The sequence below is a fragment of the Vitis riparia genome, chromosome 11 (assembly GCF_004353265.1).
Source record: "Vitis riparia cultivar Riparia Gloire de Montpellier isolate 1030 chromosome 11, EGFV_Vit.rip_1.0, whole genome shotgun sequence".
In the NCBI taxonomy this organism is placed as follows: Eukaryota; Viridiplantae; Streptophyta; class Magnoliopsida; order Vitales; family Vitaceae; genus Vitis; species Vitis riparia.
The window spans coordinates 18,020,157-18,048,088 of NC_048441.1; the positions used below are offsets into that span (position 1 = coordinate 18,020,157).

Here is a 27,932-nt window from a genome sequence, read left to right on the forward strand (position 1 = left end):
ATTTAAATTTAAAATTCTAGATCCAAGTTAATTGTTTTTATATTGTGTTTGGATGAAATATCTAAAAATAATCGTTAATTTACTACACATAAAATAAAAACAAACAAGAAGTAAGTGCACCAATGGTAATTTCAAGTTTTCAACCATGCTTTCAAGCCGAACCCAAATTGAAGGCCCATTTTAAGGGCCCAAGTTTTTAAAAGTTTTGGGCCATAAAGGAGTCAAGTAGGCCCATCTAACACTATCACAAAGGGGCCAGGTGTCTTTCCTTAAAAGTCCAAGTAATGGCCCATTTCTTCTGCAGAGTTACACTTTTGGGTCGTTTATTTAGCCCAAGAAAAAATCAATTATATAAAATTTACTCAATTTCCAGAAATTAAGGATATGTTTAAAACTGTTTTTAAAAATAATTTTTTATTATTCAAATTAAAAAGAACAAAAAAATACATTTGACAATTAAAAACTTATTTTTACTTTTTGTTTTAAAGAATAAAAAATAAAATAATTTACGGAACATCTTTTAATTCATTTTTTGAAAACTATTTTAAAAAATAATTATATAAATATGTAGAATAATTAAATATAAAAATTATTTTTAAAATATATTTAAAATAAGTTAAAAATATTTTAGATTTTTAAATAGACTTTTGTTTTACAAAAATTGTATGTAAATTTCCTGCTCCTGATATTTCAAAGTTTTCGAATGACTATAATGAAATTGATATTTATATTTATATGTTCTTATAAAGAAATCACAAAATTATTAGACTTACCAAAAATAAAATAACAAAATATAAGCATTAATTAGGCCATTTTTTATATTATTATTGATATAAAATTATACTAAACTTCAAAAAAAAAAAAAAAAGCCCTTTTCAGATTTCAACTTTTAATGAAGCAAATTAAGTTTTCATTTATCACATTAGGAAAAATAGTTTAAAAATAATAATAATAAGATGAGACTTGAGAGGAGGGTAGGTAACCATCCAGATCCTGGTAAGGTGGGGTAGGTACCCTATGGCCTAGAGGGTAGTGGACGGTGGGTCTAGGGTTGCCCTCCAAAAAATAAATACATAATCCCCATTTTACCCTTCCTTGGCACGATCTATGACGATCGAGGGCACGTGTCATCAGAGGGATGCAGTGGGATGCGTCACCAGTACCCCCATTAGCCCAGCAAGTGAACCTTTTCTTTTCTGGGTAGGTAGGACCAACTTAGTGTGCTTTAGAATCACACCGGATTTTCGGAAAAAAAAAAACAAAAAACAAAAAACAAAAAAAACAAAAACAAAAATGTTTTGTTTTCTGAAAACAGTGAGAAATGAAAACAATTTCATTAACGTTCTTAAAACAAAATTTGTTTTTGGAAAAGAGGGGTGAAAATAGGAAACAAAAATAAGAAAGAAATGGAAAAGAGAGAATGGCACATGCAGAGGCAAAACAGGGTTTTCATTTTTTCTATTCTTCTTCTCTGTGTATTCTATTAACAGTCATAAACCCTAAAAACCCTAAAAACACAAAAAGGAAAAGGAGAAAAAAAAAAAAAAAAAAACTCTATTCATAGTTTTTCACAGTCTCTCAGAAGAGGTCCTCACCCAGAAACCTTGCCAGCAAATCGTCGTCCCACTCAAATCCATCCCAGCCGTTGAATCCGTCCCCATTCTCTGCCCAGGCACTCTCACCCAAACCCCATCCGCCGCCACTCGCTGCAGGAAACTCCCCAGCCAAGCTGGAAACAGGGTGGACTCTGACGCCGCCCATGTCGATGCTGGCCATGATGGAGGCCTCCGAGTCGGAAAACGACGACCCGCAGCTCTCCTCGTTGCCGTTGATGGTCACGTACGATGCCGACGACTGAAATATCAACGTTGACACGTAGGGGTTGTCGATGAACTTCACCTTGATCGGTGAGGTCACCTCCGGCTCCAACAGCTCCATCAGCTCCACAACCGAGTCCTCGTCAATCGACAGCCATGCCATGATGTCATCGTCGCTGTCGCCCTCACCTTCACCCTCCGAGGGGGCCGAAGCCAGCGCCATATTCCCGGAAACCTGACCGGAGACGTCACATCCAAGTCTCTTTCGACCTTCCTCCATCGGAACCCAAAACAACCAGAGACCAAAGTGCGTCGGAACACTGAATAATGCTCAGTTTTTATAAACGCCTACTCAGAGTGACTGTGCAGCGCTGTGCCAACGTGGCCGCGCTAGGGTTAGGCGCCACGTGTTCTTTACTGTTGACGTGGAAGCCAACATTTGAGACACAGAGCTGAAAATGGCGGGAATTACTATAACACCGAGTGGGGTGGGGGGGGGGGGGGATTGAAACGTTGTCGTTTTCTGGATGGTGGCGGGGGTTGGTGTGGTCAAATCAAGATCCAGGTAGAGAGTGATGAGCGAGGACGTGGCAGGGGGATAGAGACACGTGGCAAAGGAGAATCTGCTGGGAAGAGATATGGAGACTGTTGGGTTTGGCGGCGACAATTGAATTGAAATAAAATAGAAGGAATGTGGGGTGGAGGGAGGATAGGGCCAGGGTCCAGTAGTGGTTGGGCTATCACGTGCGGAGCGGCTTTAAATCTGAGAGTGGACCCACTTAGGCGAATGACAAATAAAAGAGTGACAGGTGTTGGTGTGAAATAAATGACGAATGACAAATTGATACATGAGGGCTTCAGGCGGCCGTTGTGAGCAATGATGAGAAACGTGGGTTATGACTTATGACCTGTGAGTATGACTAATAACACATCCGATACTGAGTGACCGAACTATCAATTATCAAAATACGTTGCCCACTTGCAGATTTTGATATATGGAATCATCCAGAGGTGAGGGCCCCCAGTCCAGGATTTCAGAACAATTTCGGCATATGAATTCATAGGAGGTCAGATTGAATTTTAAACATCCAAATTGCATGGGTTTAAATCTCCTAAAACATCATCTTACATAAGCATACACAGAAACAGCTTAATTGACATGGATAAATTTAGTCTTCCAAAGTCTTTATCACTGATTTCGCATAGCATGGCATGCATAGCTTTTTGATTCTCCTACTGCCATGAAGGGCATTCAGCTACATGAGATTTGAAGTTCCTGAGCTCAGCCAACACCGCATCTTCGTCCCTGTATATCATATCGCTCATGCGCCATATCTGCACACACACACGCATCATCCAATTACCACTTCTTCAATACATGTTACAGTATAACTTCTTTATAAGCCATATTCACGGAGGCAATCATCATGTGGTAGAAGCGACTCTTCCTATCAGGGAAACCCACTTTTCTTTTACGCTTATCTCTCCTTTTCGCTTTGTTTTTTCTTTGACCTCACTACTTCCAACATGCTGATGTAACCTAAAGGAAACCTCAAAGTATTTGAGGGAAACCATTTTCCATCAGCTTTTCTATATGAAAATGCTTCTGGAAAGCCCCGGAAAACTCAGGAAACAGGTCTTTAGTCCTTTCAGGAAATTCTAGTAGATAAAATCTCTCCAATGTTCTCCGACCGTATTTGGACTCACTTTTAAAAAGGCAAGCATTTTTTTTTAAAGCTTAATAAAAACTTTCACGTATTTAGAGTCTATGATTTAAAAAATATCTTTAAAATCTTACTTTTTGTAAAAGCATTATTTTGACTTGCTTAAAGAATTATTTCATGTTTAATAAAACTTAACAATGCCAATATTAATTTTTAAAAACTGTGATTTTGGTTTTGCCTTCAACTTTCGGTTAAAGCCAAACATAGAAAGCTATCCCAAACGCCTCTTCGCATGTTACTACCTATATTAATTTTGACACAATTTTGAATTGGTCATTGGGTTTCTCCTTGGATCTCCCTATCATCAAACTATTCCCCTCCAATTGGGTTTCACATATTCTATTTGACTTGTGTTTCATGCTTCCAGCTCCCATCTCTCTCTGTGCTCTCAAACTTTAAACTATGTTTAACATAATATATCCGACAAATCACCCACTAACACAGAAGGTTTGGAAGCTTTAATGATGAAAGAAACATATGAGAATAAAGAGCATGAAGATACCTGCAACGTTCCACCCCCACCGCTAACATCACAGTCATCAGATACACTAACAACAGTCCAGGGATCGGATGCATTCCAATGAAAGTCAACAACTTTATCCCTGTAAACGTAACAGAGCCACCATAAATCAAGCCACTATAACATGCACGGATGAAATAATGAGATTGCAGAAACTCAACAGAAGGAGAGTCAGCTGTGATGGCATATGCAACAAAAACCACTGGGATGACATGCATAAATAACACCATTCAAGTGATGTAGCACAGGGCCAGTCCGAAGAGCATAAAAAGGAAGGGGAGAAAATAAAAAAAAGAAAAAAAAAAGAAACACTAGCGCACACAAAAAGACAAGGCTCTATATATACTGAGAAAATAAATAACCTAATTTAAAGGATAAGGACCCAGGTCTAGCAAATCAACAACATTAGCATAGAAGTAGGGAGCTTTGAACCTGTGACCAGCATGTTTGAAAAACAAGCCTGAAGCAGAAGTTGGTGTTCTTGGCCCACCCTCTTTCTTTTTTCCCACCTGTAAAATAATACAGAACACTGCCTATGTTAGCCAGAAAAGAAGGAACAAGAACACAAATCTACTAAAAATGAAATACTGAGGAGCAGTGACAGAGCCTTTCAGCCTACCGTTGGTAGACATTAGGAGTTATAACTTGGCTGTGAGAAATCAGATAATTAGGTGTCAATAAGTTCAAATCAAAATTGAAGGTGCCAAACTTTGTTTTGGTACAATGAATTACTAAGATGGTTTATCAAACTAGTCTGAGAGGGTGAGGGGATGTTTGACACATGTTCAAACACACACAAAGACAGAATAGTACAGAGCTCTAATATGGGAAGATTGAACTTCTCACCAATTGATGATCCCAAATGTTCAATAAACCATCCTCAGCAGAACTCCCAAATACAGATGATTTATCTGGGCACCACTGGAACATGAAAAAAGAAAATGAGCAAAAACAACAAATACATCAAACTAGCACTACTTGAGACAGTTATCATCCATAAGTGAAAAGTGGGAAAAATGACAAGGAACTACATAGGAATGATATTTTAATCTTGCTAGGCAAACAAAACAGGAATGGTATTTAGAACCTGCACACAAAGGACAGCAGCTTTGTGATCCTCAAATTTATGGATTGGTGAGCCAACCCCGCCGGAGGTGAGATTTCGGCGATCAAACATGCAAACAGAATTATCTGCTGACCTGAAGAGACGTAATGCTAAAATATAAGCAACTACACAGTTTCATTATCTCCTTGAAGCAAAAGCAAAGCATCATCAAACCAAGACATGTTTCACAAATTCACAATCTAAAATTGATAAACCAGAAGAAACATAAAGCTTAGAAGTACCCAGTTAGGATAAGATTCTGGTCATGAGGATTCCAATCAACACAATGAAGATCAGCATTATGTGCTTTTTCAACCTGTGATCCAGACACAAACAAAGGTCTGTCATACATCATCATCATCATCATCAAAAACAAAACTTCCATTCTTATGAGAAAGGACAAAAATCTAGAATAAAGTATTACTGAAGGTGACCATAATTGGAAGAAAATAACCCACAACGAGAAGAAAAGATGGAGGTAAAATCCTTGAATGATACATAACGAAAAGACCAAAGGGTTAGTGCAGCAGACAACAATATAACCCACATCTATACCAATAATAACAAGATTACCCATGGGGAATAACGCTGTTCTATAAATGAATACAATAAGAGTCATCATTTAAAAGCAAAAGAGAAAAAAAAAACAAAACTTCAAGAGAGAGAGAGAAATGTAGGGTGTGTAACCTTAACAACTGGGCTGAAACCAACTCGTGCGTCCCATAATATGAGGCAAGAGTCATCACCTACGCTACAAAACTCCTGTGCACTTCAGGATTGATGTAAAAAAGTCAGAAAATCAAGCTAAGAAAGATATGGTTACAATTAAGGATTCAGAAGAAGTGGATTAATTATTCCTTCTTTTCCCTTAAAAAATCTAATTAAGTACGGCTACCTCCAGACCAGGTATCAAATTAACTAAGAAAGATATTAGGTGAGGAAATCAGAAAGCATGTCTCATACCCTACAGAAGATGTTCTAAATGAAAGAGAATTATTTCAGAGCCTATATTCTGGAATAATTGATTGAAAAAATATGATTAAATGCATTTAAGTAAGATCATGCAAATTACCTGGAAGGACAGAACTGCACATCTTCAACTGTATCCTCATGCCCATGGAATATCCCTCGAGGTCCAATAGATGGACTATCAGCAGGCTTATCGTTACCTTCACTGGGGTTAGCGTTAGATTTGATGATTGATCCACCAGATCCAGGAGGTTTAGTGGTTTCTGAGTCAGTGGCCAATGTTGATATATGGTCTTGAATACTCCACAAAACTACGGACTTGTCCTTCCCTGCGATATGAAGCAATAATTAATTTAATCAAACTAAGGAACCACCAATTTTGTCTACCATCCAATATATAAAGATTCCCTTTCATGACATTCCAGATTGAAGGGGTATCTAGATCATCATTTGTTCAAGTGTTTGTGCAACTGATATTTCTAAAAGCAAACTTTCCAACCTCCAGAAAGCACAAAGGGTTCAGCAGGACACATCGCTAGTGCAAATTCTGCATTATCTTGATGTCCAGTCAATATCTGCAAGAAAATAACTACTAAGTTAAATGGTCAAACACCTAATAGGATTAAGTGACAGTTACCTAAAAACATATTATATTGTCCAAACAAAATCACAGAACACCAGGAAACACTAATAATGTTGGTGCCAAGTTGAGAAAAAGAGAAGGTTCAAAAAAACCCAAAGGGGGTACAAAACAGTAGGAGATTAGTAACAGCCTATAGGAATATTATTAATATCTCTTATTTTTGGTGTTCCTCTATTCCAAAGTGATCCTACCATCAGAATTTTTCTTTCTTTTCTTAGAGATTGAAGATCTACAAGAGCTACAAATGCTTAATTCTGTGTTTTTGGTTACAGAAAATTTTGTCAATTATTGTGAATGTTTGATTTTTATTTTTTATTTTTAAAGTTGATAAATAATAAATAATTGTAAATAGTTAAAATAGTGTTCAGATACCTGTTTTCTATTTTTAAAACCAGATAGTAGGAATTCTTTTCTAGAGAATTATCTTTAAAAAATAATGATTTTTAAAAAATTTAAGTATTAAAAAAATTTATTATCTCAAAATTTTAAAACTCTGATAGCAGTTTTTAAGAGCATGAGGTACGTCCCAATCTTTTAACTAATAGTTCCTATAGTTTATATAGGATACTACTGTTTTGTATTTTTAAAAATAGAAAACAGGAAGGCATGATGTATCTGAAAGCCACCTAAACATTTCCTTGAGTTATTGGAAAACAAACTAATCTTCAGCTTATTAACTTTTCTATGAGAAATGGGTAACAAATGCAACCATTTTCAAGCAAAAATTGCCAATTTGTGCTTTTCTTCTTTCAATTAGGAATAAACCACTTCATTTCATATGTGAAAAGAAGATACAAGAAAGGATGAAATATCCTTCAAGAGAACAGACAATCTGATAAAAAAGAGAACGAGGCACTCACAGGCAGGAAAAGACACCAGTATGAAGAGCTGTGAGAACTAGCCAGATGCATTGTTTTTCAAGTGAGAATTGGCAATTTGCAAGAGAAATGATGCTCATTATGCATCCAAGATAACAAGTCCAATTATAGTCAGATTTCCAGGCATGATTCTTATTCAGAACTACCAAATCCCAAAGTCATTTCTTTCTTTCGGCTCGGCCTCGCATTTTGGGCAGGAATATTTGGAAATATGGGGGGGAAAAGGTTCTAAAAAGCATATTTCCACGGGAACAACAATAAAATCCTAGGTTCTCCCTGCTGTTTGGGTAAATTGTCATAACCCACAAAAAGCATAAGTTTTTCTATTACCATTCTGGCTATAATAAGAAATGGAGAGATAACAATTCAATGGAATGGTATATGACAGGCCCCACTGTGTTCTTGTATCTCTACTTCTAGACTCCATCCCTTACCCATTCACAAGGCAAGCAGCAAAGAAATCCTAGTCAGAATATAGATCCATATCAATAGCTTATCCTCATTAATATTATCAAATCCCTAAAAATTTATATAATTGTACAGCTTCCAGAATTCAGGAACCTCTATAAATATGGCTGTATGGTCAGCACAACATTTCGCATCAGATTTATGATTAAGGGGAATTGTTAACAGAATGCAACTTTTTATTTAAAAAAAATGATACACAAATAAACTTATCTCCTATGCAAAATAGAGATAATGTGGTGAAATTAACAACAGTGATTTTAATGCATGAAAATAACAACAGTGATTTGAATGCATGAAGATAACAACAGTAATTTTCCAAGGAATCAATAAGACTGGCAAAATAAATAATGCATTCAGATAAAAAATTGACATACCAAATCTGGGCGAGAAACTGCAGCACCAAGGACAGCATGGCGATTTGGTTGAGCTTCAATGTCCCAAATGAAAACCTAATTTTGTGAGTCCAGGTTAAGCAGTGTTAAACTTTTCTAATTAATTAAGCCTAGCAATAAAAAGAAAGCCAATATATTCTAATAGGCATTGCACTTCTCATAACAAAATAGTAAAATACATGAAAATATTTACTGAGAATGCTCACCTCAGGACAGTCGGTATGGGTGGCTACTATCCGATTGCTTTGTGGGAGTTCCCGGATTCTGTTAACCTGCAAAGTGATATTTAGTGATCAATGCAAAGACCGTTGGGCACCGTAATATTTTCAGGGAAATCTCCATGGCTTCAGATTATAAAGCAAAGAAATTGAACAAGGCACATGAATGAGTCTCTATGAGACAAAACTCTAGATGTTAGTAGCCACTTATCCTTTTTACAATTCCTTACACAGAAGTTACAGAATCAAATAGTTATACAGCAATCATAGCATAATCAGGACAGGTTTTTTTTGCTTCTTTTTCTTTTTCCTTTTTTGATAGACATAGCATAGTCAGGCCACATGAAAAGCAAGAAAAAACTTCATATTTTTTACCTCTCTCTCTCTCTCTCTCAAAAATGAAAGTGCTACCATGAAACATTAGAGACCAAGTAGGTCCCTGGACAACTTTGGGGAAGAGTTAAATAGGTATTCAAATTTTCAAGTTCATCCACATATATATAGATATATATATATATATATATATATATATATATATATATATATATATATAACTGAGAAACATTCCACAGCCAAGCCCTTCAAACTCTCAAAGGGGACCCAAACCTCAAAGTGCTAACTGTGCCCACCATAACCAACACCAAGTAACCTAGGTCATTCAACCAACAGTAGGAATCAAACTCGGGATTGTGTGCCTCTCACACATCCCTGCATTTGCCCTAACCAATTGGGCACCCTGGCATCCAAGAATGAAAGTGCCACTGTGAAAATTTAGAGGCCAAGTATCTCTCTCAAGCAAAAACAAAAGTGATAACATGCAATATTAAGGCCAAGTAGCCCCTCTGGACGACTTTGGGGAAAAGTTAAATAAGCATCCAAAGATTCAAGTCCACCATCATACATAGCAGACACACTTGCATATATGTTTGGTACATACCTCTCCAGGATGAAGGATGGTCTTATGCTTCTTAACAAAGGGTGAACGTGCTTCTTCATTGAACTGAAAATTTGGGCAAATAAAGACATTATAAAGAATCAGAAGTACACAAACATAGCTTCACAACTAAACCGCCCAAAGAACAAAAAGAGAAAAATCACAGAAGAAGAAGCAAAAGTATCATATAGTAATAAAATCACCGCTGATATGTATTCTGCAGCTGCTACCCTTGGTTTGACAATTTCACAGTTTGCAATCACCAGAGTATTGGGAACAGTACCATCAGTCTGTCAACCAAAAACAATAAGGGATAAACAAGAGGAGCCCCATAAAGTTGTAGAGTACAGGGCATGTAAGTGCATGTTTGTGAGGTTAATATCATAAAAATCTCAGCAAGTGGGATACCAATGAGGGATGCACACAATATTATCCTAGAAACACAAGAACCCCATCATGATAAAAATAGACCCAGAACCAGCAACATTTCACAAAGCTTTGTTTTGAGCTCTAACAACATTTCCACACTGCATTTCAGAATTTGCTTTTGCAAGAAAGGAAACAGGAAAGGGGATTTCTGAAATAAGCCAAACTGACTGTATTTCGAGCATAGCACACACTTGCTGAATAAAGAAGATCAAAAATAAAATTTAAAGAACTAATATGAAATACATATATAACCCAACACTAATGATGATGCAATGCATATAAAAATCGATTCAATATAAAATCAAGAAAAATCCAAGGAAGAAAAGAAGAAGAAGAAGAAAAAGACAATGAACCTACACTTCACTGCTAGATCAAGCCATAAACTTTTGGCTTCTAACATTAAATCTGTTGCAACTTTAAACTAATAAAGAAAAGAAGAATGAGAAAGTTGCCTGTTCAGAGAGATAGAGGCGCTGTCGATTCTTATGATTACCATGTTCGAACTGAGGACCCCACCTATTGCAGAAGAAGAACAAATCAAAATGGGAACTACTACCAAAACGACACAGTTTCAATCAACGGGAAGAGCTAGATTTTTTAAACAAAACACCACAGAATGCTTCTCCTATGGTTCGATCCCTTCATTTCCAAGCAAAAAAAACTAAACCCTAGAGTGAGCCAGAGAAGCATTACCGGCAAGACAGCGAAGGCCAAACGAGGTTGTGATTAGCGAGCCAGTCGTAGATGACCGGAACAACGTTCTTCCACCGGCTGTAGCTGTCGTCGACAGGCTGCTGCTGGCCGGACTTCGCCCTCTCCCTCATTCCGCCTCCGTCTCCCTCTCCGGCTCCGCCGCCGCGCTTCCCTCCTGCGGCGTCTTCGTAGTAGTCCCTGACCTTAGGCTTCCTTCCTCTCTTCTTTTTCACCGTCTGAGACTCCATTGAAGCTCTTCACAGCTTTAACTACACTTCACGACCGGAACCGGAACTGTAGCGATCCGACTGTGGACAAAAATAGTGCTTCACGCTCTCTTTAACACGGTGCCCACCACGCGTCACTGAGATCTCTGCCTTTGAACAGATGGGCGTCACTGCGCGTGGGTTTGTGTTTGTCGCTTCTGTGGCCCTACCAGAGACATCCGGAGGGTTTTGGGTTTTGGCGAATTTCCGATTTTCTGCTAGGGTTTTCCCTCTTCTTTTTTTTTTTCTTTTTCCTTTTTCTTTTTCTCTCTCTTTCACCATTTGACGGGTCCTTTTTGTTTGGTTGGATGGAAAAAATGGCGGAAAATTTTTACTCTTTTGAGTTTTTCTTGGTTAGCGTTTGGAGAGAGAAGGAAAATTTACTGGGCTTTAGCCATTAAGCAGATAATGGCCAGATTTCACATTAGCAACATAATGAAGTTAATTTTCTATCATTGAGATTTAAATAAAATTCCAAAATTGTCCGATTTAAGGGGATTTAGAATGATACAAAATTATTTTAATCGATTTATTATTTGATTTCATCCTCAAAGATTCTACATCTACCTACCAAAATGAGGGCCTCTTTTGAAATGAAGTGAACTTCCAACTTCATTTAAATCACAAAAAAATCTAAGGCTTGTTTGGCAACATTTAGAAAAAGGGTTGTGAAAAAGTAAATTATAGACCATTTCTTAAAAACAATTTTGTTGATTTCAAAAACAAATCATCATAAAAAAAAATAGAAACTCAAATACTACTACATGTTTATGTTCATGCAAAGTCTCAAACATTTTAAAAAATGTTCTTTATATTTTTAATTATTATTTGAAATCCCATATAAAAAAAAACAACTAAAATCATCCAAAACTTATCCTAATAAACTACCTCCTCTGAAAACAAGGCTTCAAAAACATTATTTCCCATTACAAATTTATCAAACATATTTTATGAATTAAAATTTTGTTTTTTAAAATTTCCATCTTTTCTCTTCCTTAAATTTAATATAAAAATATAAAAAATATATTCAAATTTATATATATCTACTTTGTCCCACGTCCACATCTTAAAATGGATTGAGGAAAAAAGTGAAAAATAAATAAAAATAGATTTAAAATTAATAAATTATTTTTATATATTATTTTCAATTTATTTTGTTTATTTAACTTTTTTTATATAAAGATTAAATAATTAAAAATTGATATTTTGATATTAATTTATTTAACATTTTTTTTTCTTTCCGAGAACAAACATAATCCCAATTGGGTACTTCAATCATTGAAGAAGCTCAGGAATCCTCAAAACTTCTGATATAAGAGTGAAGAAACATAATCACCAAAAGACAGGACATTTGAAAATGTTTCCAAATACCTCCTTTTGCAATTCATGCTAGAAAAACAAAGCGGCAGTATATTTAAGAAAGGTTCTCATTTCATAATTATTAACCATGAAAATGTTTCTGCAGCTAATCAAGTAAAAAATATTATCCTTCCACTAAAACTGTTCCTTCTCTAGTAAAACTTGTCTCATTTGGCAAAACTTTAACAGTTCAGTGAAAGGAATCAAACATAAACACCAGAAGAAAGTAGCAAGAACAAGGACCCGAAACCCTGCATTGAGATCAAGAATTAGCATGATTAGCAAACAGATTTTCTACAACATATTAGCAAACAATAATGGAACTGAAACACCAAATGGTGAACATACCAAGAAGATGGATGCCATTGCTCCTGTCGTGAGTTCCTTTGCAAGACTGCGGCTTTTCCTGGAAGAGGTTGCTTCATAGCTGCAAAGGATTTTAACTGCTATTAGAAACCCCTAAGAGTAGGACTTGATGAGAAAGAGTAATGCACAACCTAATTCACTTCCGGGAATAATTAATACAGGTATTCAGAAATTGCATGATAAAAATTTCAAGGACTTGAGGATTTGTCAGCAAAAACTTTGTGATTGGAAAAGAAATACCTCTCTTCTAGCGTATCTGAAATGCAGTTAACAACCAGTGGCAAAAGGCATTGGGCACAAGTTATGTTTTTCTTACTTATTCTCACACTTCAGTCCTCAAACATAGGCCTACCGGCATATGCTGTAGTTGTCTTCTTTTTTTTTAATCAATAAGCAAAAGAATTGTATTGCAAAGATGCGCTAAAATAGCGACCCACAGAATTACAGTATAGAGACACTCACCCCCTTACAATTGGACCCAAAACAACAAGGAAAAACAAAAAGCCTTCTCCCTCATCGCAAACCCACCCAATCAACAAAATCTATTAAGGTCGAAGGACCATCTTTTATCCACAATTTGGTTTCCGACCAAAGTAAATACACAAAAGAAGCTTTTAGCCTTTGGATGGACAGCACGCTATCTTCAAAAGCAATTTTATTCCTTACCTTCCAAATGACCCAAAACAAGCATAACGGTCCCACTTGCCACACCTCCTTCCTCTTCTTACCCACAAAAAAGTCCCTCCACCCTAAAAGGGTTTCCTTTACCGAAAAAGGAAACACCCAAGATATTCCAAATAAAGAAAGGAGCAGCATCCACACTTCTCTTGTTTTTTCACAATGAAGAAGGAGGTGATCAATCGACTCCTCAAACGTTTGGCACAAAAAGCATCTATTAGCCAAAGCCCAACCCCTCTTTTGCAAACGGTCCAAGGTTAGAACTCTTCCCCACGAAGCCTCCAAAGCAAAGAAACTTAATTTGGGCTGCACACAAGAGTTCCAAATAATCTTCGAAGGGAAAGAAACAAGAGAAATCGGTTGCAAGGCCCTATACAAAGACTTTACCGAAAAAAACCCCATCCTTTGAATCCCTCCACCTCACCCTATCCTCCTCATCCATACTAACCTTCTTCCCATCCAAGCAACAAAACAACCTTTCCACCTCTTTCAACTCCCAATCATTGAAAGGTCTATTGAAACAAGGACTCCAACTTCCCCCCCTTTCCCCCGCAGCTGTCCAAACTTCATTTACCCAAGCCTCTTTGGAAGTTGCTAGAGCAAATAAAGAAGGGAAAGCCTCGCATAAAGGGGTGGTTCCACACCACTTGTCTTTCCAAAACCTCACCTTCTTTCCATCACCCACCACAAAGTCAAAAGAAGGGGTCACTAGATGTCCCAACTTACTTATTGCTTTCCACAACCCGACTCCATAGGCCTCCCTAGCCTCACAAGAGCTCCACCCTCCTCTTTCCTCCCGGTATTTCCTTCTAATCACTTGGTTCCAAAGGGTCTTTCTTTCAATTGCAGAGCGCCAAACCCACTTGCCAAGGAGAGCCCTATTGAAAGTCCCAAGACTCTTAACCCCCAGTCCTCCTTTTCTTTTTTCTACACAAACAATCTGCCACCTTACTAAGTGCGGTTTTTGCTCAAGAGCCCCACCATCCCACAATAAATCCCGTTGAATATGCTCCAATCTCATTCTAACCACCCTAGGCAGCTGGCAAATAGACATGAAATAGATCGGCAAATTGGATAAAGTACTTTGAATTAAGGTAATCCTCCCCCCTTTTGAAATGTATTGACGTTTTGGCATAGCCAATCTCTTTTGAAATCTTTCTTCTATTCCCTCCCAAGCGACAACAGATTTAAAAGGAGCACCCAACGGCATTCCTAAATAGGTGGAGGGCAATCTTCCCACCTTTGAATATGCTATAGTTGTCTTATATCACATATACTTGTTTTGCAGAACAAAAATCTTTCTCAAACTTTTTCTTCTAACACCGCCTCCGCCACACTCCTCCCCCCCACCCACAACCCAACACACACACACACACAATCCAAACACAAAAGCAGAAAAGAAAAACTTTAACCATTATTTAAAAGCCTGAAGAAAAAAAGATCCCTAAAATTAAAAACAGAACATTATATATATATATATATATGTGTGTGTGTGTGTGTGTGAGAGTGAGAGAGAGAGAGAGAGAAACAAAATTAGCCACTCATAAGTAAAGCATCTATTCTTGGCAAACAGACTCTCTATTGATCAACCTTGAGGACCAATTCAGAATGAAAACAGGCTCAAGTTAATCCTTGCTAAGCTTTTGCCTTTTTACCCTTTTCTTCTTCGAGGAGATCTCCATCTTTACCCATTCCTTTTCTTCCCTGATATATTTCATTTTTTATAAGTAAAAAATGATGAGGCAATCCAAGATTCCAACTTTCTATCTTTTATGCCCCAAACTCCCAAAAAATAGCAGGAATAGTGTGCCTTAAAAGCATAACCACAATTTGAAGATCTAGACAAAGAAAAAACAATATTTGCCATGATTCCAAAAGACACTGAAAATTTCAAAGAAGCAACAACATTTCAAAGTGTAAGCGCTGTGGAGACATCAAATTATGAAGCATGAATCTTGATTGTAATGGAAATGCTGCTCCGTGATCTCCAATCACAACAGAGTCACAGACAATTCAGTGACTGGAAACTCCTATATGTTACTAACTCAATAATGCTGACACATGTGGACCATTCCAAAATGTACCCCTTCTTTAGTTCCTTTCTAGCAGGATAACCAACTTGGAGGCTATATCATTCTGGATCAGATCCAAGGTTCAAATAGGGGCTATCACTACAGAAGCTGCTAACATCATTCTCCTTGCCCCGTATCTCAACAATATAGAGCCCATCAAAGAGAAAGTACCAAGCAAACAACCTAGAAGCTGTACAGTATCTCAAACTTTAGATGCTATAAGATATTAGAAAAAAAAAAGGAATAAAAGACTGGTTACTAAAATTGCTGCCTTGAATAGGAAGCATGCATTAGATTTACCTGCCATCTCTCTCATCCCTCTCCATCGCCCTTTCTTACCTTTCCATTCTGGTGGCCATGAAGCATCACTAACATGACTTCTTACATAATCAAAAGGATCATCAACAGAATCTCAAAGGCTACCCAGTTACCAAGATCATCAGTTATAAGAATTCAACAATTCATCAGGGACTACCTGATTATTTCAAAATTAAGATTCTCGCATGAAGCCAACCATGCAATGAGACTGCCATACAAATCCACAAATCACCAGTTAAAGTGCATCAGTATACCCCAGTTTTGATTTGGGAGTTGCCTTCTTTAAATCCAAGTGGCATGGATCTCAAATAAAAACCTCCCCCCACCTGCCATTCCAAAGCCATGAATCTGGAGATTCAAACTCCACAGAAACATTCTTTCAAACAACAAATTTATGAAGATGCCAATCCAAATCCAATACCCTTCAAACCCACAAATCCAAACACCCGGACAGATTTTCAGTGTAACAACTTACAATGACCTAGATGAATAGCCTAAATTTTCCACACAGCATTTAGATCAAGCTCAATTCAAGGCATCATCAAACACAATTACATATCCCAACATCCAAATTTTCCGCCTCGTCGAACTTTCTAAAAACAATCACAACTCATAAATTATGACACCATACCCTAATCATCCACTATACCATCACGAGTAATCAGGGAAAAAAAAAAAATTCAGAACCCAACTTTAGTCAATTATGCTTCAAATACAAAACACTCCCAAAAATTCTTAATAAAGTGCTCAAAAACACTATCAACAAATGCAACATCCCTCAACAAATTTCAAAATTATTTTCAAAAAATACAAAGCGTTTCCAGATCAGATCGCTTACATGAAGAAGGAAGCCGTGATCACGAGCCCTACAGCGAGCATGAGGACAGCTAGGGTTGGGTACCAGGCATCGGGAACGGGGCTGGTAATGGGTTTTGCCGCAGGAGCCTTTCAAAACAAAAAACACATACAATAAATAAAATCAGAAATCAAAAACAAGGAAAACGTTTCAGGGAAAATGAAAACACTTCGAATATTTCTCTGTGAAGTGAAATCTCACCATCGCGCGCTGTGGAGAAGAGAAGAGGACGACTGTTTCGATCTGGGAGAAGACTCGAGACCTTAGTTTTCTTCTACTAATGCGTGGTTTCAGTGCTTCGACACTACACCAAATCTCACATGTAGAACTTTCCTGGGCCGTTGATATGGGGCTCGTTAAATCGACTAAAGCCGTCTGATGCGTTGACTTGAAGGAATAATAAAAAGAAAGTAATCAAATATAGTGCAAAGACGATCTTAATATTTTGAAATTTTAACCAAGAAAAACTATTATTATAAAATATTTGCACAAACAGTTTTTTATCCTTTGATGAAAGCAAAAATCTAAATTCCTCCCTATACTCGAAAAATTTCTACTATTTTTAAGTTTATTCTTAAAACCATATGAAATTATAAATGTATAGATTTTTTTTATCAACGCTTATTGTATTATTATTTAATATCACAAATTTCATCATACATAGATTTTTAAAAAAAATATAATATATATATATATATTATGAATTGTTTTATTATTTTAATATATTATTTTTGATATTTTTAATATTTCCATAAAATCCATGGACCAATATTCCATGGATTTAGGACATTTTCATCCTTGATGAAAATGGAACTTGTGGGATGCTTGTGTTTGTCTAGCATAATTTCTACTTTGTGTAGTCCATGTTATTACCCGTTTATTACTATTTGTTAGACACTAAATATGACAAATATTAAGTACATTAAATATCACAACTCAACAAAATGATTTATAAGCATAAATGATAGACTTTAGAGCTTGAAAACTGTTTCGCAAGCCGATTAATGACATTAAGAGCAATTGAAGCACATGGGAGATGTTATGACTTGGTTATAAATAAATAGCCATCAAACATCAAAATCAAGGTACGCAATCAAGCTTCGAAAGGGTATGTCAAACGTTAGAATTAAGGTACGCAATCAAGCTTAGGAGGGGTGTGTCTGAAAAAATCATCCGAACACTCCTTGTTGTAGGTTTGTTAGGTTTGTTTAAGCAGAGGAGGCTAGCCGGATACAAGCGGCTAGCCAGATATGAGCATTGTTGGTTGTGCACCAACAATTGGTGTCATTTGTGGGAAACGTCTAAAAGCCTGAAGGGCAAAATGGCTAACGTGCCTCCTAGAACACAACCTCATTCACCATTTATGCAGAGGAGGCTAGCCAGATACGAGCATTGTTGGCCGTGCACCAACAGAACTCCCTAGCCGTTTTCTCTCATGTTGAGCGACAAGGATTGAAGAAAGGCAATCATTCACTCTCAAAGAAAACACTATTCCTGATTCTCCTGAAGGTGGGTCCTCATAAACTACAAGAATCCCGAATCTATGACCTATCAATGAAGATGAAGAAGATTGACATAAGAAAGCTGAATATGTGGAAAAATGTAAATGTGCATAGCCCTTGTTGTCAGCAGTGTACATGTTAAAGGTCGTGTGAGTATACACATTTCTATCAGATTCACTATTATTTGAAAGTTGGGCCACAGATGCATTTCTTGATTCATAATGTTCTGTACACTTTGGAAACAAAATCCATCACTTCCTACTCAATTACATTTCACTCATTCATCTGGATTTTGCCAATTCAAGAAAAAAAATCATCTGATCATGGTATTGAGACCCAACTGCTGGAAGTATCAATGAAGTGTAGATTGCCAATTCAGAAGCTTTTGCAAAATTCTGCACCTCTGTTAAAGCTTATGCCATGAGCCAGCAAGTAATGAATTTGAGGGTTATATTTGTGGGATAAATTTGTTTTTATGGAGAGGAGCTTTGGAGTATTTCAATGGGAACCTGGCCGTAATCTGAACATAATTCCATGCTCACTCACACTGCCGCCAGAATTTCTTCTCATCCTCTGCCAGAAGTGCCTAGCCCTTCCTGTTCTCAGAGGACCTGAGCTAGAGTACCTCCTAAATGACCCAGATGGCTGCCTCCCAAATCTTGCTGATGTGCTGAATAATTCTGATACTGAGAGTCCAGTTTCAGCATCAAGGCCAGAACCATAAGTAGAAACTGGGAAATGGGCATGTGAAGGGTCAGGCAACTGCCCTGAAGCAGAGCTGACCCCAGTGTCCAAATCAAGGGACAAATCCTCCTGGCTGCCACCTTTTGAACCTGCTTCTTTTGTCTCATCACACTCATTGCAAACTAGCTTCAAGGCTTGAACAACCTCGCCCATAAAAGGACGGTGTGACACCTCTGGTTGAACACACATTGAAGCGATAGCAGCTACTTTGGCCACACTGTCAAAAGGAACATCAGATCCTAGAGATAGGTCTATCATTGTTTGTAATCCTTCTTTACTTGTGAGGAGAGGACGGGCCCAAGCAACTAGATTTTCCTGACCAGGCGGTTGTGACATGTCTACAGGTTTTCTTCCTGTTAGGAGCTCAAGAAGGACTACTCCATAGCTATAAACATCACTCTTCACAAGAAGATGGCCAGTCATTGCATACTCTGGAGCCACATACCTGATGGGAAAAAATAATAATTAGGAGAACAGACATAAAATTAAAAAAAAAAAAAGACACAAACAGGGGACTTAAAAACATTAAAGAAAGCAGGAATATGACTATACAGATTTAATCCCAGAGGTTACTTGAAATGCAAGCTTACAATAGGGATTTAATCTTATAAGATTTGCATATTAACACTGCTCAACCAATAGCAAAAAAATTTATTTATTTATTTCCTGTTTGAAGTGGTAGTTTGAAGTTGTGGTCACTGGTCAGTGGTTGGTAGGTCTGTATTGAGGATAGATTTTGGACACCCAGTTTTTAACACATTACTAAATTACCAAATCAGGACGCTATCATTTAATAAATACGAGAAGCCTCCAGTGAGGTTTCCAGAAATTCCACCAAATCACCAATCTTACTGAGGTATAATGCAAGTATCAAATAGGTACAGCAATACATCATAAAACCTATATAACCTAAAATCCATATAAAGGGTAGTGCCTGCCGGTAAGGATCAAAGCAGCATATGCAATATCTATGAGGGACATCTTGTCCATGGCAGGGGTGGGCATGTGGACACTTTGGTCACCAGGTGGGCTGAGACAAGGCTGTTATGAATTGATGCAATGCTTCCATATGGATCGTTGAATCGAGAATTGTCCCTAGAGGTCATCTAACTATGATACCATATTCAGATATCAATTTTCATAAAAGTTTAATGTGTTAGGATTGGAGCCCATAATGTATACCCGGCGAACAATACAATTTTTTGGGTCTCTTTATAAATACTAAAAGAACAAAGGGAATATCTGAAACCTTAGATGGGTTGCAGAGCTAACATTTCCAAATATGTGCATGAATTTGGGTACAGGGAGGCCTATCAAAAAGAAATAAATAAGGGGAATGAGGAATATCTCTAACATAGTCTCAGAAGATGGTTTATAGGGTTGGCATGGTAATGTAGGGTGATTAAAAGGAAGCAGATTAAATAATAATAATAATAATACTAATGATAAATCATACCCAAAAGTTCCCATGACACGTGTGGAGATGTGTCTGTTTTCCTCATCCATGGCTGTGCGAGCCAAACCAAAGTCGGACACTTTTGGTGTAAAATCATGTTCCAATAAGATGTTGCTGGACTTGAAGTCCCTGTGTATGACACGGGGGCTTGAATCTTCATGCAGATAGGCCAGACCACGAGCAGCACCAAGCGCCACCTTTATCCGGGCACCCCAATCAAGTGGAGCAGTTTCCTTGTCAGCTCCTGAGAGCAAATGAAAAAGGAATAAACATAAAAATTCGATGAGAATTGATCAATGGAAAACATCACCTCACAGCCAATGCAAAACTTATACTAAGAGGAAAATAATACCATGTAAATGGGACTCCACACTGCCATTTGGAATGAGTTCATACACTAAGCAGCGGGTACGCTCCTCTGTACATATACCAATTAACTTGACCAAATTTCTATGATGCAGACGACTAAGCATCTCAACTTCAGCCAAAAATTCCCGACCTCCCTGATGATCATCTCGTTTAAGAACCTTAACAGCCACTTTTGTTCCATCTTCAAGAACCCCACTATAAACACGCCCAAAGCCACCTTCCCCAAGTATTCTTGAATCATCAAAATTATCAGTGGCTCTCTCTATGTCAGCTGTGCTGAAAGTCTTGGCAGATCCTGTATAAGTTGCAATGCTAGATCCAAATGATAATGAAGCTGAGCTGGGCGCACTTCCAACCACAGACCCAGCAGCACCTGCAACATTCATATTGTCTTTCATCTCAAAGAAGACAAAAATTTATAATTGTTGGCAATTACAAAATCGTTAGGATGGGAATGGACAAGTTACATCCTATGTGCATGGTAGATGTCTTAACTTCTACATATTGTATTTGGAAAAAGAACAGACTGATGATAAAATCCAACATTTGAAAGATAGTCATTGATGTTTTAAATAACAAGATCATTCATTTTCATGTTCAACCACTTTGAGCAATTAACCAGATAGATATTCTGGATTTTAAGACATCTAGAGTAATTTTAATCAACCCACTCTCGTAAAGGCTCTGGTCCTGGCCAAATGGAATAATAGACCAGACTGCACCTGGTATAATAACAGTGGTGATTAGCTTTACCTGGTGGTCTTGCAAGTGAAGGCACCAAAGCTGCTTGAGTTGGCACTGGTTGGCCAATACAATCTGTTTTTTTGAACAGCAAAACCCAAGCAACAGCAGAACATAAAACCACAGCAACGGAGGCTGACAAAACTATAATAGCAATTACACTGCCACTAAGCCCATGTTTATGTCGGTTCTTGTGCACATCGACCCCTAGCGGGTGTATTGTCCTCCCATTATTGCCTTGACCAGAATATGGTCCATTATCTGTCATAGTAATGCTTGAAGGTGCTGAAGGTGGAGAAGGGGGTAGGCCTGTAAATGCAATAATTTTATATAGCTTTATTATTAATGCCAATAAATCCAATAATAGCAGAAAAGTACAACAGTAAAATTGGGATTATTATATAATTAATACCTGGATAGTTCACATATATTACTTCATAATCACCAAAAAACGAATTTTTTATGACAACCTGCTTGCCCCAGAATCTCTGATAGGTTAAAAAAGCTGTAGTATTATCAAATTTTTCCCCAAGAGGGACCAAGTCAATGAGGACAATTGTCTTTTCTGCTTCCTGGCTAGCTGCATTGGCTCCCATTATGCGAACTTGACTTTGTCTCATAAAAACCCCAGCAGCAATCTCCTCAGCCAGCTCTGAAACCAAAGGGAAGAAGGTATACAGTGCAACATTAAGGCGCAACTCAACTTGCATTGGCAAGACACAGCCACATGGTGACCCAGGAGGAGTATTTGTATTTGGCTCTGTGCAGACAATTGCTGAACAATCTAAAAATAGGGAACAAACCATGGATTATAAACTTTTAAGGTGATTAAGGATATTAGAGGGCCATCAATAGAGCAGAAACACTAAAAGGACTGGAATAAGAAAGTGTGTGTTTATGTTACCTTGATTAGGAGGTGGGGGTGGTAACGCTTGAACTGGTGGCGGGGCTGGCATCTTTGAACTTGAGGGTAGCCGAGAAGGAGAAATTTTAGGGGAAAGAAAGGGAACTTGACGAGTGCAAATACAAACATGACAATAGATAAGCTATCAGCTAGATAATAAATGAAACAGGAAAATTCAAAAGTAATTTTCATTTTTAGAAGAAAGAGGAGAAGATTTAGTTTTTCTTACTCATAGTCTGGCCAGATCGAGCTGTTGGAGATGGTGATGGTGCAGGTGAAGGATAGGTCAATGATGAAGGAGAGGGAGAATGGGCTGGAGAGATTCTAGAACCTGCCACACGGAAACAGTGTTATAAGTTGAAACAACCATTTTAACTCACAGCTGTTTGTGCCTTTCTGACCGAAATGGAACTTAGACTCTGGTCAAACTAAGGTACCAGGATTTAGTGGCGGAGGAGCATGGTGCGTTCGTGTTCTATTTGGAAGTGATTTAGGAGGATGTGAAGGAGCTGGAGAGATGACCGGACCTTAATAAAAAAAATGTAAAAAAGAAACGAATTTAGTATCACAGATTTTAGAACATATTAAACCCACCAATAATAATTAATGTGGGACATTCCTTGAGGCAAAATTATGAACCTTGATGCCTTGGTGAGGGTGGAGGAATGAGATATGATGATGCAGGAGCAGGGCCGGTGATTTTGTTCCTTCCACGATGATGCTTAGAAAATGACATTGACGGTGAAGATGCAGGAGACTGGGACCCTTTATTTGTAGGAGATTGTGGAGTTGAAAGAGAAGCAGGTGCATTACTATGCCTCATGGCATTGTGTATAGAAGGTGCTACAACAAAAGAAGGACATACAAAGAGCATTAATAGACTTTTCATTTCCGGATGATAATACTTCTTATCAGAATAAACCCACAGCTTCAACATACCTTTAGCCGGGGAATGGTTCACTGGTGACAGTGGGTCAGGTGTTCTGTTTGGAGGTGCAGCAACCGGCATTTGTTTTCTTCTCCAGTGACTTGCTGGGGGAGGAGTTGATATTGGAGTGACATCAGGATCTATAAAATCAAATGATACCCATCAAATCTGACATCACTCAAGCATATCTATAGCTTATATGAAAATGCAATACTTGAAACCAAATGGAAATGAAAGGATTCGAGGAGCCCTTTTTTCTACAAGTTCCAGCAAGCAACCTTTATTTTAATGATATATGTCACAAGCAACTCCAACACTGAAAACAGGGATATAGAATGATTTCAATAGGCCCAAGAAGCAACAATTTCTTGAAAAATACAGGGCGCCCCTCAAGCAGCACCTGATAAAATAGATGGAGGTTCTCCAAGGACCAGACCTAACTGGACCTATGACTGGCTAATTTTTGGTGTTTTGGTCGGTGCTAATGCAACTGATGTATTGTGAGAAAAAAATTATGGCATTGAGGTCCCTTCCAACTGGCAATCACTTTGGAAGAAGATTCACATTTAGTAATACATGAGACGAGGTGCACTAGGTCAAACAATGGTGGTATGACAGGTACAACTGGTAGGATAGCCTGGGGGATTTTGTTGCAATTGCCTTGGTGGTAATGCATCCCATAATGTATGTTGAACCAAAAAATAGTGGGTTTAGACGCTTAGCATCCACTTCAACTGGAAATCTAGTGATGGCACAATTCTAATCAACCATGTACCTGGGGCAATTGGCGTTGAGATTGGAGCCTTATTATCTGGCTTGTTCCTATTGTGAGCACTTGGTGGCAGTGATCCAGGCATCACTGGGTGCAGGTGCATGGATGGAGGATTTTGTGGCCATTTCCTCTGAGGTGGTCCATCTGGTACTGTATATTGAAACAAAAGCACAGGCTTACAATTAGTTTCAACAGGAAATCTAGTGAGTGCACAACAAAACCCTTATCAATTGTATACATATACCTGGAGCAACTGGAGCCCAAACAGGAGCCTTATTATCAGGTGCCTTCCTTTGAGAAGCACTTGGTGGGACAGATGGTAGAGTTATTGGAACCTTTAAGCGTGGAGGAGTTTTACTATGTGGTGGTGACAATCTTGGATTACTTGGTGGCATTGATGGCACATAGCCTTTGGTCATTTCAGGTGCTGGAGCAGATTTAATGGGTGGCAATACAAGTGGAGGGTGCAAAGCAGGCCCTAGATTGCCAAACCATAAGCTTAATTAAAAATAATCTCAACATCAATAACATTTTACAGTGCAAGGGTTGCAGAAAGCTACCATTTATCTGAAGTGATGGACTTGGTGCATTGCTTCTCAATGACTTTCCTCGGTGGACAACACCAGGTTGTCCTTCTATGGAAGACATTGGAGGAAAAGTTGATGGAGTTGGAGATATATTGTACCCTGGAATATGATATAAAAATATCGGTTTTCAGCAAAGCAGTAGAGAACACAAACAAGCTATGGACATTCATCGTCAGTTCATGCTATTATGTCATTAAGTGTTCAAAAATAGGCTTATAACACTTCAAATCAACTGCAAAAGGTCCCGACACTTCTCAACAGGTATCAAACATGTAAAATAGAAAGCTAACTCATTATATCATAAAAAAAAATTGTCACTCTAATTTCGTTTTCCATTAAGATTCACAGAATCACAAATTTCTTTTAGGCTATAAAAATGCAAATGGACATGGCACCAAAAAATGGAAAGGAAAAAAAAAAAAGAGAGAGAGATTGCTAGTTTCCACTATTACTCAAAAACTCTGGGGGCCGTATCAAATCCTTCATCCCTGTTAGAAAACTATATCTCCAAAAGGAGAAAGATTGGAAGCTAACTGGTGGAAAGGGAATCTAACTACGATGAGATAGTGGGATACTAACCCACTAGGAAATGCATCTCAACTTTCTGAATTTATGTTATCAGATGAGAATATGTGGGGCAACTGTTAAATACTATAAGCAGCTAATACTGCTAAACAAAAGGCATTCCTAAGATAAATTCTCAATCATTCCCCAGGAAAAGCCTGGACTATGGTGATGATGCTAAAAGACATTGCTATTTGCAAACACTAGATGGAACTAAGAAAACTGATTACTGGAAAAATTGGTTATTAGAGTTCTAGGGGAAAAAAAATTAAAAAATTTGAACTCAAGAAAGCTGTGAGCTCAAATCTAAGTGCAAACACTGTCTGGGAATAAGAAAACAGATTACTGGAAAAATCGGTTATTAGAGTTCTCAGGAAAAAAAAAAATTGAACTCAGAGAGCTGTGAGCTCAAATCTAACTGTTAGAGTTGTATTCGTCCACACTCTTCTGGACATTTTACAAAATATGACATATCAGATCGACTAAAAACCTTCTGATCTCAACTGTAGCAGTCCCCATTATTAGATGAATTGGCAACAAGAAAATTTCAATTACAACATTGAGCGCACATGTGAAGTTTCTTCCAATCACTTATCATGTAAACAACATATGAAAGATGGTATTTAATCAACCCAGATAAGAATCTTATCATCCAAACACCCTAAGAAAACCCCACATGAAATTGGATAAAACAGCCACACGGGCAAATTATATTACATCAAAATTGAACTAAGAATTACAAAAACCAAAAAACTACCTGTAGATCCTTGAATAAACAAGCAAGAGGCAATGGCACAGAGCTTCACTATCCTCCACATCACTTCCACCACCAACCCCATCCCATACAACCTCAACCCCACAAGAGGAAAATTAAACAGAAATGGAACAATAAAAACGCATAATTACAATAAATTACTCAAAAGAGGGTAGCTTGAAGCAAGAACAAAGGGAGGTTAAATTAGATAAGACCCACAAATATTGAGGGAAAAGCAATGAAAAAGCAGCTGATGGGAAGCCCCAGAGATGGGTTTGGTGAGAAGAAGAAACCAATCAATCCTTTTCTGAGAATATGAGTTCTGAAACCTGCAGACCTTTGATGTTGCCATGTACCATAGAACGGTTTCCACTGACATGAGTTATTTGAGAAGAAAATTAAAACTGACCAAGGAAAAAACCCCCAAATAGAACAACACTCACTATCCTGAGTAACAGCCAACCTTTAAGACAGAGAGAGACATAGGTGCAGTTCAGTTTGGTGAAAGAGATAGAGAGGGAATCTATATAGGGAAAAAAAAATGGTATTTAAGGTGGGGTTGGTAATGGAGATTGAACCGCTTGGGTTTGAAATTCTTATTGTGTGCTTAATGGGATTGGCCTGACTAATTATATTTCCCCCCTGATTTTCGGCCCTTATTGTTTGGTATCTGAGAAAGTTAGTGTGTGTGTGTGAGTGTGTTTGTTTGTCAAAATGGAATTTTTGAGACACTTATAATATAATATAATCTAATAGATTAGTTCGGTATCCTAAGGTGATCCCCTTAAACATGGCCCGGTGTCCTTATCAGGGTCACGTGGACGAGTCTAGATATTTGTGCCTTCAGTTGGTGGATCCAGGGTACGAGATTTTGTTACTTAGATGGGTTAGCCTATCAGACGGATGTGGGTATCCAGGATTTGAATATAATCTTGGACCCGCCCAAATGGGTGGATCACAGATCGCAATTTTGCATCTCAGTGGCATCCTTTTAGGTGAATTATAGCCTAAAGATTAGCCAATCTATGTGTCCCAATTGACTATGATTATGGGAAGAAGTTGGGCAAGCAAATATGATTTGGGTCAATTTTTTATCTCATGTCCTACAAGGAACTCAAGGTGCTGAAAACCCCAAACTACCATTCATTTCAATGAAAAATCAGAAGTACCCTTGATATGTTTTTGCTACCTAAAAAGGGTAATCTTGTCTTTTTATTCAATAGGACCCTACCCCTAAGATGAGTAGACGCTAAAACAACCAAGGGTAGAAGGCACCAAAAAACAAAAACCAAATAAATAATGATAATGAAAGGTGATGAGAGCCACATACGTTCACACTTGGGTTGTGATGATACACAAACCAAGAATAAGGTGAGCCTAAAGGAGATGGGAACAAATCTATAGAAAGAAAAGGAAAAGGTGAACTATTCCAAGGAGGATTTCATAATGGAGCCCTCTTGTGTAGTTGCCAAGTTCAATGGTGGGGAGATATAATGGTCAGTGGGTTCTTCTCCCGTGGCCCCACTAGCCCAACCCAACCCAACCCAACCATTTGGTGGTTGCTTTTGGAGTATAGTGAACCACACACCACCACCCCCCACTTTATAGAATGATGTGGGTTTATCCGATGAACTGTGAAGCATGTGAATGAAAGGATTTTTTAACACAAAGAAGTTGACCTATTTGTGCCAAACAAAGCCATAAAGTTGGCTTAAAAAAAAAAAAGGCTTGTGAAGCTTAAAGCAACCCCTACTTAATACAATAATAAAAAATAATAAAAAACTCAGTAAGTAAATGCTTTGAACTTTGTTGTCAAAATGGAATCACATAATATTATAGAAAGTGCCCTGTTGGGGATGCTCACTAGAAGCCGTCCACTACATTGTTTTTTCTCATTATTGCAAGA

General features: G+C 37.8%; 4 protein-coding genes across 4 annotated transcripts; all 4 read right to left on the reverse strand.

Annotated features, from left to right (window-relative positions):
- Window positions 1–1,426: 1,426 nt before the first annotated feature.
- On the reverse strand, window positions 1,427–2,285 carry LOC117925241. The gene has a single exon (XM_034844195.1). The coding sequence runs from the start codon at window positions 2,095–2,097 to the stop codon at window positions 1,579–1,581; it is 519 nt and encodes a 172-aa protein (XP_034700086.1). The 5' UTR covers window positions 2,098–2,285; the 3' UTR covers window positions 1,427–1,578.
- A 490-nt stretch (window positions 2,286–2,775) lies between these two features.
- On the reverse strand, window positions 2,776–11,281 carry LOC117925242 (WD-40 repeat-containing protein MSI4). Its single transcript, XM_034844197.1, has 15 exons — window positions 10,791–11,281; window positions 10,550–10,613; window positions 9,872–9,958; window positions 9,672–9,734; window positions 8,723–8,788; window positions 8,499–8,573; window positions 6,635–6,710; window positions 6,239–6,464; window positions 5,854–5,935; window positions 5,409–5,482; window positions 5,149–5,260; window positions 4,908–4,982; window positions 4,494–4,570; window positions 4,044–4,143; window positions 2,776–3,152 (listed from the first exon to the last, which is right to left on the reverse strand). The coding sequence occupies exons 1-15, from the start codon at window positions 11,036–11,038 to the stop codon at window positions 3,051–3,053; spliced, it is 1,527 nt and encodes a 508-aa protein (XP_034700088.1). The 5' UTR covers window positions 11,039–11,281; the 3' UTR covers window positions 2,776–3,050.
- Window positions 11,282–12,446: 1,165 nt separating this feature from the next.
- On the reverse strand, window positions 12,447–17,070 carry LOC117924496 (transmembrane protein 258). The gene is made up of 4 exons (XM_034843121.1): window positions 16,907–17,070; window positions 16,688–16,794; window positions 12,764–12,842; window positions 12,447–12,666 (listed from the first exon to the last, which is right to left on the reverse strand). Exons 1-4 carry the CDS (start codon window positions 16,907–16,909, stop codon window positions 12,619–12,621), a joined length of 237 nt encoding a protein of 78 aa, XP_034699012.1. The 5' UTR covers window positions 16,910–17,070; the 3' UTR covers window positions 12,447–12,618.
- Window positions 17,071–18,343: 1,273 nt separating this feature from the next.
- LOC117925547 (receptor-like serine/threonine-protein kinase ALE2) lies at window positions 18,344–26,735 on the reverse strand. Its single transcript, XM_034844581.1, has 14 exons — window positions 26,030–26,735; window positions 24,682–24,807; window positions 24,366–24,599; window positions 24,125–24,271; window positions 23,361–23,489; window positions 23,061–23,264; window positions 22,859–22,948; window positions 22,651–22,752; window positions 22,422–22,526; window positions 21,930–22,301; window positions 21,530–21,826; window positions 20,760–21,149; window positions 20,408–20,651; window positions 18,344–19,396 (listed from the first exon to the last, which is right to left on the reverse strand). Exons 1-14 carry the CDS (start codon window positions 26,109–26,111, stop codon window positions 18,706–18,708), a joined length of 3,213 nt encoding a protein of 1,070 aa, XP_034700472.1. The 5' UTR covers window positions 26,112–26,735; the 3' UTR covers window positions 18,344–18,705.
- Between the last annotated feature and the right edge of the window lie 1,197 nt (window positions 26,736–27,932).